Source organism: Corylus avellana, chromosome 1 (assembly GCF_965113065.1).
Source record: "Corylus avellana chromosome 1, dhCorAvel1.hap1.2, whole genome shotgun sequence".
Taxonomy (NCBI): domain Eukaryota; kingdom Viridiplantae; phylum Streptophyta; class Magnoliopsida; order Fagales; family Betulaceae; genus Corylus; species Corylus avellana.
The window spans coordinates 47909427-47921303 of NC_142490.1; the positions used below are offsets into that span (position 1 = coordinate 47909427).

The window sequence follows — 11877 nt, forward strand, 5'->3', positions numbered from 1 at the left end:
AAGCAACAGTGAAAAAAGACATATATGCCAAGTAAGTATGCGTTTCTTTTTCAACTTTAAAATTATACTTGACCCATTTTAAAATTAGATTTTATCTGTAATTCATATTTTGACCTTTAAAATAAAGGGTTTCGTCTCTCTTTAGGGACCTAGATATAATTGAAAGTCTTTCTTCTTATCTCTGCCTCCTTTTTTTCCTTCAGTTTTTACTTCCCTATTCTATTTGGACAAAGAGCATTTTCAGCAAACTCCCTATAAGAGAGTCTATTCCTTATGTGTAAAGAATATGTTTAAAAAATCGCAGAAAATATTTCATGGCAGATTTCCTAAATGAGCCTCAACTACGATGATCGCTACAGTGAAATTCAAAATATATGATTTCACTATTGCAAACCTTAAGATTATTAAAATTAAAAATTTTTTAAAAAAAAAAAAACCTTTCTCTCTCTTCGTACAATTCCCTCTCCTCTCATATATATATATATATATATATATATATATATATATAATTAAAAATAAATAAATATTTTAATAATATAAAGAATTATTAATGAAAAGAATTTGGATGTATTTTGATATGAGAAAGTAAAAAACAACTTGAATATTTAAATATAAGAAAAATGACAAAGAAACAGCTGAGAATATTTTAAAGATCTTTATCTTAATTTTTAGTTACATATATAAAAGATAATTCAAAATTTCAATTTGGTCTTACCAATTGCATGACATGCCTACTGCATAATCGTGATACGACAGTATGACAACTTCAGTCTTTTTTTTTTTTTTTTAGGGGACAGTAATTGATTGATTATCAATTACTTATTTAAAGTTATTTAAATATTTAACATCATGGCAGATATAATAATACAAGTATGCGTACAGTAGGTGCCCATATCTTGCAATGTTTGTGCTGATTCAGTTTCTGTTGTCGGGATGATGTAATCATCCTGGCATGTAATAGAAAACTACGAGTTTGGAAGGGTGTTTGTTTAGAGTAGGCTAAACTCTACACTAATTATGCGGTTTGGTACATTAAACGTCATTATCAATGCCCCACCGACATCTTACCATTTTGTCATTAACAGAGTTGGGATTAACGGATGACTTATTTTAGAAAGCATGATACAAACAATTAAAATTTAGCTATAATTCAATCGAGGAATTACAGTTTGTCTGCCTATAATGAGAGAAGGCCTTGATGAGATTCACTTGTAAGTTAGTTGTTTAAATTAGTTGCAAGGGGATTCCAACCCATAACGAGTATTAACTTCTAACGGCCATTTTAACCTTTTTTTTTTTTTTCGTTTAGTAAAAGATTAAAAAAAAAAAAGTGAGATAATGACAAATGAGAATCATTATGCTTAAATCAATAATTGTAGTTGATGCATATCATTATTTATTTATTTATTTCATTCCAACTTAGGGTATTGTCGTCATATTGTTCAAAAATTGACTTGTGTATTAATTCTCACAACTTTTTTTAACGGTTTTAATTATTTTTTGAACTTCACAAAACAAATTGTCTAAACCCAAAACCATTCACTAATTTATTATCTTTTTTTTTTCAAAAAAAAAAAAAGAATTAAGGAAAATTTCAATTTAACCCATCAACTTTCATTCGATTTTATCAACTCCTGAACTTTCAAATATCTTTTTGAATCTTTGAGCTTTTAATTACTCTTCATTAGAACCCTTCTGTTAATTTTAGCCGTTAAAAATACAAAAAAAAAAAAAGTCTTTGATTTTTATTTTTGAAAAAAATAAAAAAACGTTTTGAAAATTTAAATTTTATACAAAAGTCAGGGGTATAAACGTCATGTAATGTTTAAAATCTGACAAAAAGATTCATATTGAGAGTAATTAAAAGTTTGATGATCCAAAATGAGAGATTTAAAAATTCAGTAAGTTTGTAAAATTAAGTAAAATTAAGGGACAAAATGAAGTTTTTTCAAAAATTAATTATAGGGAGTTCAACAATTAGGTCAGCAAGTGAGGAGTGCAGACGAAAAAGGCAAAAGGACGGAAAACTGCCTGTGACACTGCTTAGTCAGGCCCACACTGTAGAACCCGCATCATGAGAAGGGCAAAATTGTCACTGCGAAATAATACAGTGCCGGTAATCTCATATAAAACCAACCACCTCTACCCGACACTTTTCAAGCAAAATACCGAACTCTGCCTTGCTTCAGATGTTAGTGTCAGTTTTCTATGTTCAGTTTTCCAACACATTTACAGATAAGGTTGACAGAGAAAAAGGACACTGATTATTGGGTTTGTTTCTGAGTTTTGTGTCTGTTTCTTTGTTTTCCAGAGAGCTACTTAATTAGCTTGCTTTGATCTGCATTTATGTCGTCCAAGAACCAAACGGAGACCCGGATGGACGGTCTAGAGAAGACAAACGGCGGGGTTGGTGGTGATTCAGACGACAGGTGTCCGGTGGAGGAGGTGGCACTGGTGGTGCCGGAGACCGATGACCCATCACTGCCGGTGATGACTTTCCGGGCATGGTTTCTGGGGTTGACCTCATGCGTCGTCCTCATCTTCCTCAACACCTTCTTCACGTACCGCACGCAGCCCCTGACAATCTCGGCCATCCTCATGCAAATCGCCGCCCTGCCCATTGGGAAGTTCATGGCCTCCACGCTGCCTAGGACGGAGTACAGCCTGTTTGGATGGAGGTTCAGCTTAAATCCTGGGCCGTTCAACATGAAGGAGCATGTCATCATCACCATCTTCGCCAATTGTGGCGTGTCTTATGGTGGGGGTGATGCCTACTCAATCGGTGCCATTACGGTCATGAAGGCTTATTATAAGCAGAGCTTGAGTTTCCTTTGTGGCCTCTTCATCGTACTGTCGACGCAGGTTTGATTATTTTAAAACAATTTCTTAGAGTACTCTTATAATTTTTTTTTTTTTTTTAATCTTAATCTTCCATTATTTTATTTCCGTTTCTTTGGTGTTGTCCTCATCAATGAAGGGTTGAAGATGGAGGCTTAATTGAGTAATGAAGATGGAGGATTATTTTAAAACAATTTCTCCCTCTGTTTTTTATTTTTTTATTTTTTTTGGGTTTGGGTATGGGTTTTAAAGAACCGATCAATTGAAGGGTTCAGAATTTCTGAAGATAATATATTTTTTTTCCATTACTTGTCACTTCAGAAAACTCTAATTTCGGTTTTTTTATTCAAGACCCCCCCCACCCCCCCTTTTTTTCCATTTGTTTGGTTAATTAATTAATTAATATTTTAATTTGCAGATTTTGGGGTATGGATGGGCTGGAATGCTTAGGAGATACCTGGTAGATCCGGTTGATATGTGGTGGCCTTCAAACCTTGCTCAGGTTTCTCTGTTTAGGTCTGTTTTCCTCTGCTCTATTTTACCTTATTGTTACCTTGAAATGCAGGGAAAGAAATTTTTTCAGATGATCTCATATTTCTCATTAATTTGGTTGAAAGCAATAGAAACCTATAATTTGAATTAGTAGAGGTGACACTTCTATTTTTTGGTGAGCGAAAGCAACACAGGAGGAAAGAATATAATATAGTGAAGCACAAGCATTTCATTGGTGGCAGGAAATTAACTTGTGTTCTGTCATGTGCTTTCCACTTGAATAATTTTAGTATTTTGACTTTATAAGTTTAACAGATTTGGAGTATAACATAGATATGGTGCAACTGTGCTGCCACTATCTCTTTTAGATCTCCAGGCAGAAAGTTACTCTCCTGTTCTCAAGTCATAAACAAATGTTCATTGGATGAGGATTTGTTTCATGGGCTATCTTGCCTGGTTGGTGTAATATTCTCTTTGGTTAGAGACAGCATACTGCTTATAGAAATAAGATAGCGTTGACAAGAATTACTTGCTTGATTTATCAATTGTAGTAATGGAGAATTTGCATATGGACAAAGCAAAAGTAATCCATGCTAAAAGAATTCATACATCAGTGTAAAGCAGTTAATCTGAATATGTTTTATGATTGACTGTTACTTATTTCCAACAATTTGATATTGATGGAATCAAGTACTTTTTTGTTTATCTACAGAGCACTACATGAAAGGGAGCCGAAAAACAAAGGCCTTACCCGGATGAAATTTTTCCTTATTGCCATGACTGCGAGCTTTCTCTATTATGCACTCCCCGGATATCTGTTTCCAATTTTGACATTCTTCTCTTGGGTGTGCTGGGCATGGCCCCGTAGTATCACAGCTCAGCAAATTGGGTCTGGTTACCATGGACTTGGTGTTGGTGCCTTCACTCTTGATTGGGCAGGGATATCTGCTTATCATGGCAGCCCTCTTGTGACTCCCTGGCCTTCCATCCTCAATGTTGGGATTGGATTTATTATGTTCATCTACATAATTGTCCCTTTGTGTTACTGGAAGTTTGATACCTTTGATGCTCGGAAATTCCCTATATTTTCTAATCAGCTATTCACTCGCACCGGGCACAAATATGATACCACGAAGGTCTTGACGCCACAATACGATCTTAATGTTGCTGCTTATGATAGTTATGGGAAGCTCTATCTTAGTCCTCTGTTCGCCCTATCTATTGGATCAGGATTTGCAAGATTTACAGCAACACTAACTCATGTGGCACTATTTCATGGCAGGTAGGCCACTTTCGAACTTTTGAGTCATGTAAGCAGTTACACTTTACTAGATATTTGCCATCTTTTCCGGTGATTATCATTTGTTGTCTGTATACTGATACCCAATTATAAATTACACCAGATGGTGACCATTAATGTCAACATTAAACATTGAAGTATAGGCATATCTTATAAGCTTTCATTTCTGATGTGCTTGCTACCCAAGAATGGTAGATTTAAAAGATAGATCAAAATGCTGTGACTTCTCTCATGTTTGGAGAACAAGAGAAATGATGGTTTGGGTTACTTGTCTTGTTTTTATAGTTACCTTCAAATCATCAGAACTAGCAGTTTACTGATAAAAAGAACTGGCTATGAATATCTTGTTTGCCTCCTGGTACAATCCGCTACTTCAATATATATATACAATCTCAAGTGTAATTGACTAATTAGAATCCAGATTGACAAATTATAATTAGTTTCCTTTGTCTAGTGATATTTTGAAGCAGAGCAGATCAGCAATGAAGAATGTGAAGTTGGACGTCCATGCTAGATTGATGAAAAGTTACAAACAAGTGCCTCAATGGTGGTTCCTCATTTTGTTACTAGGGAGCATAATACTATCCTTAATAATGTCTTTTGTGTGGAAAGAAGAGATTCAACTCCAGTGGTGGGGGATGCTATTTGCCTTTGCCTTTGCTTTTGTTGTTACCCTCCCAATTGGAGTCATTCAAGCAACTACCAACCAGGTGATGAATCAACTTTCTTATTTGTTGTGTTTCTTCTTGTCTTTGCCCTTTTGAAGGACAAGAAAATCATTTTTAATGTAGAGCTGGAAGGAGTAAGATCTTGTGAATTCTATGATGTTAACATCTCAATGTTTTTGTTGACTACTATGCAGCAACCTGGATATGACATCATAGCACAATTTATAATTGGTTATGTCCTGCCCGGAAAACCCATTGCAAACTTGCTTTTCAAGATGTATGGAAGAATCAGCACCGTCCATGCTCTCTCTTTCTTATCTGACCTCAAACTTGGGCATTACATGAAAATTCCACCACGGTGCATGTACACAGCTCAGGTCTCTGCAGCTCAAATTTATATATTAATATCAGAACTTTGTTCTTAGAATGCTAGTTGCTAACCAGCCCTTTTGTTTTCCAGCTGGTGGGAACCATTGTTGCTGCTACGGTGAATCTTGCAGTTGCATGGTGGATGTTGGGGAGCATCGATAACATCTGCGATGTTGAAGCACTCCATCCTGACAGCCCCTGGACTTGCCCTAAATTCCGAGTGACTTTTGATGCTTCTGTTATATGGGGCCTGATCGGGCCAAGGCGGCTATTTGGACCAGGAGGGATGTACCGGAACTTGGTATGGTTGTTCCTCATCGGAGCGGTCTTGCCGGTTCCTATATGGGTATTGAGCAAAATCTTTCCTGAGAAGAAATGGATTCCCTTGATAAATATACCAGTTATATCATATGGTTTTGCTGGAATGCCACCAGCAACTCCCACCAATATAGCTAGCTGGCTTATCACTGGAGCCATCTTTAACTACTTTGTGTTCAAATACCACAAAGGCTGGTGGCAGAAATATAACTATGTTCTATCTGCGGCATTGGATGCTGGGACAGCTTTCATGGGTGTTCTATTGTTCTTTGCTTTGCAAAATGAGAACAAAGAATTGAACTGGTGGGGGACTAAGCTCGACCACTGTCCTCTGGCGCAATGCCCGACTGCTCCAGGTATTGTGGTTGAAGGATGTCCAGTTTTTAAATAGTCACACACTCTGCTAAAGAGATGGATGTTTGAAGATTTGAAGACAAGGTGGAAACAGTGCAGTTTCAAAGGAGGAAGAGAGATTATGCTAGAGTTGGGTATAGAGCAAAATTGAATAACCAATTGCTTTGCATTTTTGTACATGCATGCTTGTTTACTCTCATTGAAAGTGAACAAGGGTCTTCCTCTTTGTACTTGATAGTAGGAAGTTGATATTCGCTTTGGAATATATATATGACTGTCAGTAGTTTTGACAGTTTCACATTATTAATTAAGATGTGTGCATTGCAATGTTTCCCTACTACCTTATTCTGAGCCTCTTTTTAGAATCTTTCGCCTTTTCGTTTCCTTTTAGGTAAATCTTCAACCATTCTCTAGTTGCTAAAAGTGCCTAGAAAAAATGATGGGGAAAAAAGAAGCCAGAATCTAATAAGAAAAAGCAGTTGAAAAGGTTAAAATTAAAGGTCAATCTAATAAAAAAAGCAGTTGGAATCAAATATTTACTGCGTTTGCTGGGGTTTGTACTAGAAATCCAGATGGAATCCAATTCCTACAGAGAACTTCTCTTTCAACCTCTAAAACCTTAGGGGACCTTTTATAGGTGGCAGGTGGTGCTTGCTTTTCCACGGAATAGGTCTAGGAGAGATGCGGTTTGTACTAGAAAAAGTTATAAAGAAAAACTTACAGGGAATCCAATTCCTAGAGAGAAGTTCTCTTTCAATCTCTAACTGTTGAACCTTTTTCTATGGGCTGAGAGTTTGAGTTAAAGAGTAACCGTATTCCGAAAAGCATGTGCTGCTTACTTTTCCAAGGAATGTCTAAGAGAGAAGCCGAGTTATAACCGTGTATTCGGGCAGAAAATGAGAAAACCCGAATTCTCTACAAGGAATTCCGGGGGATCCAAGTCCTATAGTAACAGCCCTATCTCCTATAAAAGCTACCACTCATCATGCCACTATACATCTTTGTTTTTTTTCCATTTCTCCCTTGTATCTTAATTCAGCGTGGCATTTGGAAAGGTTGTAGTTTGCCAAATACACCATTTGTGTGAGCTCGCATCAAATGGCATATTGAAAAGAATCAGTTCTACTCTCTATTCCTGCTTTAGCTTCTCCACTGCAGGAACCCTACAATAATTTAGGAACAGTTAGCAGTACAAATTCAAAGTTTCATCAAAGACTTTTAGCAGAAGGGCAGCTCAACATCACAAACAGGAAGAACAAGCAATAAATTTGTGGGGTCGAAGGTCATCAAGAAATTGCATTATGTGAAATACAACAGTTGAATTTGATCTGATGCACCTGCCTGAGTAAGCTATTGGAATAACATTGCCTCTTAGAATATTTTTAACTACATAAACGCGCTTAAGATTACAAAAGTTGGCATAGATGTTGTGTATGTTTATCTCTGCAAGGACTTGTAGAGCACCACTGTCACATACTTGGCCAGAAACCTATGAGTTGTACCAAGTGCTACCACAGATGGGCCACTCTTCCCTTTTTGCATGTAAAGATGATTCAGCACAACATGCTGAGGTCTTGACAAAGGAGGCGGAATCTCCATGTTTGATGCAGGAACGTTGAGCAAAGTCATCTGTAAGTGTGGAGGCACCAAAGGTGGCTCCTTTGCAAAATCTTCAGAGCCAAGTTGCAAATTGGTATAACTTGATTCTGGGGACTGAGGAGGTTCAAAACTAGAAATGCTTTCGATGTCTTCTGGAACATAATCCTGCACAATACATCAAGAAACAAACACCATTCAGTCTCAATTAGAAAATCGCTGCCCTAAAGTAGCCAAGCCTTATTTTCCAAAATATTTTGACAAATGGAAAGTTAAGTGTCTCTGCAGCAGAACCTTAAATGAAAGCAAACACACCAAGACACAGATATCCAAAACAAAAGATGTATGGTTAATACATGCACTTGCATACTATTGCCATCATGCCATATTAAATTGATTGCATCACAGGATACATCCATGTGCAAGCACGGAATAAAACATAAAACGTAATACAGCAAAGATTAAAACTGAATGGAGAACATTAATAATTATAGAGGCATCAAGAATGTGAAATTGAGAATGAATCAGAAGTTGCCACAAACTTGACGCAGACAATCAACCAGGACAACATCTATCCACACAAAAGCTACCATAGCTGACTAGCTATTTCTAATGAGGTGGTCGCTGAGAAAAGCTAATTTCTCGGCAAATCACTTCAATAGGCCCACAAATATTGACCGTGCAAGCTCATCTTGCATTGATGCACCCCACAACTAATGTTTAAAATAAAAATAAAATAAGAGGAAAATGAAAATCCCATGGTCAAGAAATAACAGGTTTTGTATTTTCATACTTACCAGTAAAAGTTTTTGTAATTTCATATGGAGCACTAGAGGTTAATCTTAGTCCATTGAATTCAGCAGCAAAAGAGAACTTTGTCTCTATTCAGATCTCAGAAAGAGCAACAGAGAGAGATCGAAGAAGATTGTACAAGCTAGATTTTTGTGTTTTCATGCAATATTAAGCAAGATGAAGGCAAAAAAGAAATGGATTGAGATAGTTGGAAATAAAATGACATGTAATATAATGTACAACCCAAAACAAGGTTGATTGCTAACAAGAATTAGTTGGTATCCCAACCACTAGTTGCTGAAACAAAGTCACTGTAAAATCAAGTTCAAATGAGTTCAGTTTATACACAAACCCCTGGTCATATCTTTAAAAGGCATCAAAACTCATAAATCTGGCTTTAGTGTTCTCATTGAGATAATTTTTTAATGCATAGAAAGCATTCATCATCATACAAAGCATAGACGATAAAAGTGGAGAAGAAGATATTAACCTGCAAGTCCAAGACATTGAAAGCGTTGCCTGCCTCATCTTGGGCCCAGGGAAAGTCAGGGGCATACCTCCACTGTCCATCAACAATAAACCTATACTGGTAAACACCAGATGGCAGAACTTTCATTATAGTGAAGTCTTTTCCTGATTTCTGCAGGGGCATTCTGATCAACAAGGTAAAAGGGATGTTAGGTGTTTAGACAGTAGTTTATGGAGCACAAGTAGAGTTTAAAGAGTGAAATAGGAAGGCACTGAGTTTCTGGAACCTTGTCCTCCAATTATCCCACGATCCCTCCACAGCTACTTCCTTGCCATCATAGCTCCATGTAATCATTGTTGGAATTCCTTGCTCACTGCACATGTCTTCATAAGCTGAAGCAGTTTGCATCCATGAATGGCTTGAACTGTACATGTCATCAGGCCTTTGTAATGGAACCACGGGGACCTGGAAAGAGGTAACGAATAAGATTTACGAAAAGTCATGCTTTGATAGAACCATGCATAGGAACACTGAACACACATCAGAATGAACATGTCACATACATGTGCAGTTAACGGCAACATATTTCAGGTTGAATTTGCTAATAGTGATTCAATGGTATTTAAAATCTTCCTCGAGGGACCTTAGATAAAACATAGGACAACAAATAAAGCGGCAAACAAAACCATGCTTCTGTCGAAGTTTAAGATCATCTCCCTGGTAAGCTGGATCGGATCAGCAAGTCACTTCTTTCGTACAGCAAAACCAAAATTCAGCACTTTGGGTGCTATTTTTGCATTTAAGGCTTGTGCCCCCGAACAAGTGATTATACTTTTAACATTCTGTCCCCGATTCCAGTGACCAAAACTACAACAAGCTCATCACAGAAACTATATTCTGAATGCATAAACTAACATAGAAGCACGCATCGCAAGAGGTAAAAGCAATTAACTTTTTCATCTGTTTACCGAAGAGGCGGATACAGGAAAAATGTATAACTAAATGCTTTTGAAACACCGGTATTCTCTTTGGACTTGCATCGAACGGGTAGTGAGTGTTCCGGAGAAACACGAAACACGACATCGAGGAGGTAAAATCTATTTGGAGGTATCTCCAAAAGATCCCAAACAACAAAATTTAAACTTCAATTCTGCTGAATAATCCACCACCACCCATAAAACCATTTCAAACCAATTGATCAGATTCCCTTTTGCCACAATACTAAAATTAATCACTGATGCATAAAACCCCACATGCAAAATACCGAACTTTAGCAATAACTGATGTCAAGTCTAAACCTCCCTACTCAAATTTATAACAATTAAAGACATGCATTTAAATAAGAAAATAACAGAAAAGAAAAGAGGCACAGAGAGAGAAAAGGAACTCACTTGAGGAGTGAACATCAGAGGTGACTGGGTGGCCCTTGGGCTATGCGGAGGGGACTGGCCCATCAAGTCAGGAGGAGACACACCATGGGCTCCACCCGGTGCAGCCATGCCTTCTTCCAAACCACCACCACCACCACCACCTTCTACACCACCTTCCTCACCCCCAGATGGGCTACCACTCCCATCTTCTCTTCCATTCACATTACCCATTTTTATTATGACCGACAAAAAAACAAAAAAAAAAAAAAACCCCAAAAAGGAAAAAAACCCACTTGCAGAATCTCAAATAAGAGTCCCCCACAATAACACAATTATACTTACACCCACTATAAATTAAGGAAAATCAAGAGCAACCCATCAAAGAAAAGCCTTTCCGGATGCCCCATTTTGGAGAATTTTGTCCCCAAAACAAAACTGCAATAACAATCATAATGTCAATAATATTTTTTTAAGGCTTTTGAGAAGCACTGAGGAGCACAAAACAGAAAGCGAAAGGCAAAGGGTTAATTAAAAATCAAGTAAATATAAACTCCGACGAGTTTGGAAGATCCAATGGTGGCCCATTGAAATGATGTTTTGGGGTAGTGGGGATGGTCGTCACGTCATCATTTTGACAAAGTCCTTTCCTTTCGTTTCTTCCCAACTTTTATTATTTACTGCTAATTTTTTCAACTCTCAATCCGCTTTTTTTTTTTTTTTTTTTTTTTTTTTAATCTCTGCTTTAGGCGACTCAGAATGAACGCCATAAGAAAATTGCTCTTAATATTTATATTTTAATTCTTTTGTCATTCTTAAAATAATAAATATAAATTCTTTAATCAAGATGTGCTCATCTGGGCGTTTATGTGACTCACCTCCACTATTATTCTTATTTCCCATTATTATACGTTGGGTAAATTGTTCTCACTTCCTGAGGTAAAAGAGGAAAAAGATGTGAAGTGAAAAAGACACGAGCTTTTCTCTTTTTTATTTTTCAACTTGTTTGAACTATTTCATGACATGACTAGAACTGGTTTTCTACTTTCTATGTTTCTATGGTTTGAAAAAAAAAACATGTAACTTATGCTTTTTTTTTTTCTTTTTTTTCTTCATAAAATTACTCTTAGTCAATCAATTCATCACTCTATTTGCAATGTTTTTCAATATTTTAACTTGTTTGATGTGTCGACCCTACTAAATTTTTTCAGAAAGACAAAATACTCCTAAAACTGTAACAAATTGAGGGTTAGTACATGTGGTATTGCAACGTTAATTACAATAAAATTTAATTATTTAATAATTAACTTGATA

At 36.6% G+C, this 11877-nt stretch overlaps 2 protein-coding genes across 3 annotated transcripts; one reads left to right on the forward strand and one right to left on the reverse strand.

The window, feature by feature from the left end:
- Positions 1-2120: 2120 nt before the first annotated feature.
- On the forward strand, positions 2121-6637 carry OPT3 (oligopeptide transporter). Of its 2 annotated transcripts, XM_059583187.2 has the most exons (7): positions 2121-2191; positions 2312-2862; positions 3257-3354; positions 4043-4612; positions 5085-5340; positions 5493-5675; positions 5759-6637. In XM_059583187.2, exons 2-7 carry the CDS (start codon positions 2347-2349, stop codon positions 6374-6376), a joined length of 2241 nt encoding a protein of 746 aa, XP_059439170.2. In that variant the 5' UTR covers positions 2121-2191; positions 2312-2346; the 3' UTR covers positions 6377-6637. The 2 variants fall into 2 exon arrangements, with proteins under 2 accessions (XP_059439170.2, XP_059439169.2); XM_059583186.2 differs by having other exon boundaries at positions 2156-2862.
- Positions 6638-7606: 969 nt separating this feature from the next.
- On the reverse strand, positions 7607-11194 carry LOC132170677 (SNF1-related protein kinase regulatory subunit beta-2). Its single transcript, XM_059581748.2, has 4 exons — positions 10588-11194; positions 9483-9661; positions 9218-9380; positions 7607-8103 (listed from the first exon to the last, which is right to left on the reverse strand). Exons 1-4 carry the CDS (start codon positions 10795-10797, stop codon positions 7777-7779), a joined length of 879 nt encoding a protein of 292 aa, XP_059437731.1. The 5' UTR covers positions 10798-11194; the 3' UTR covers positions 7607-7776.
- Between the last annotated feature and the right edge of the window lie 683 nt (positions 11195-11877).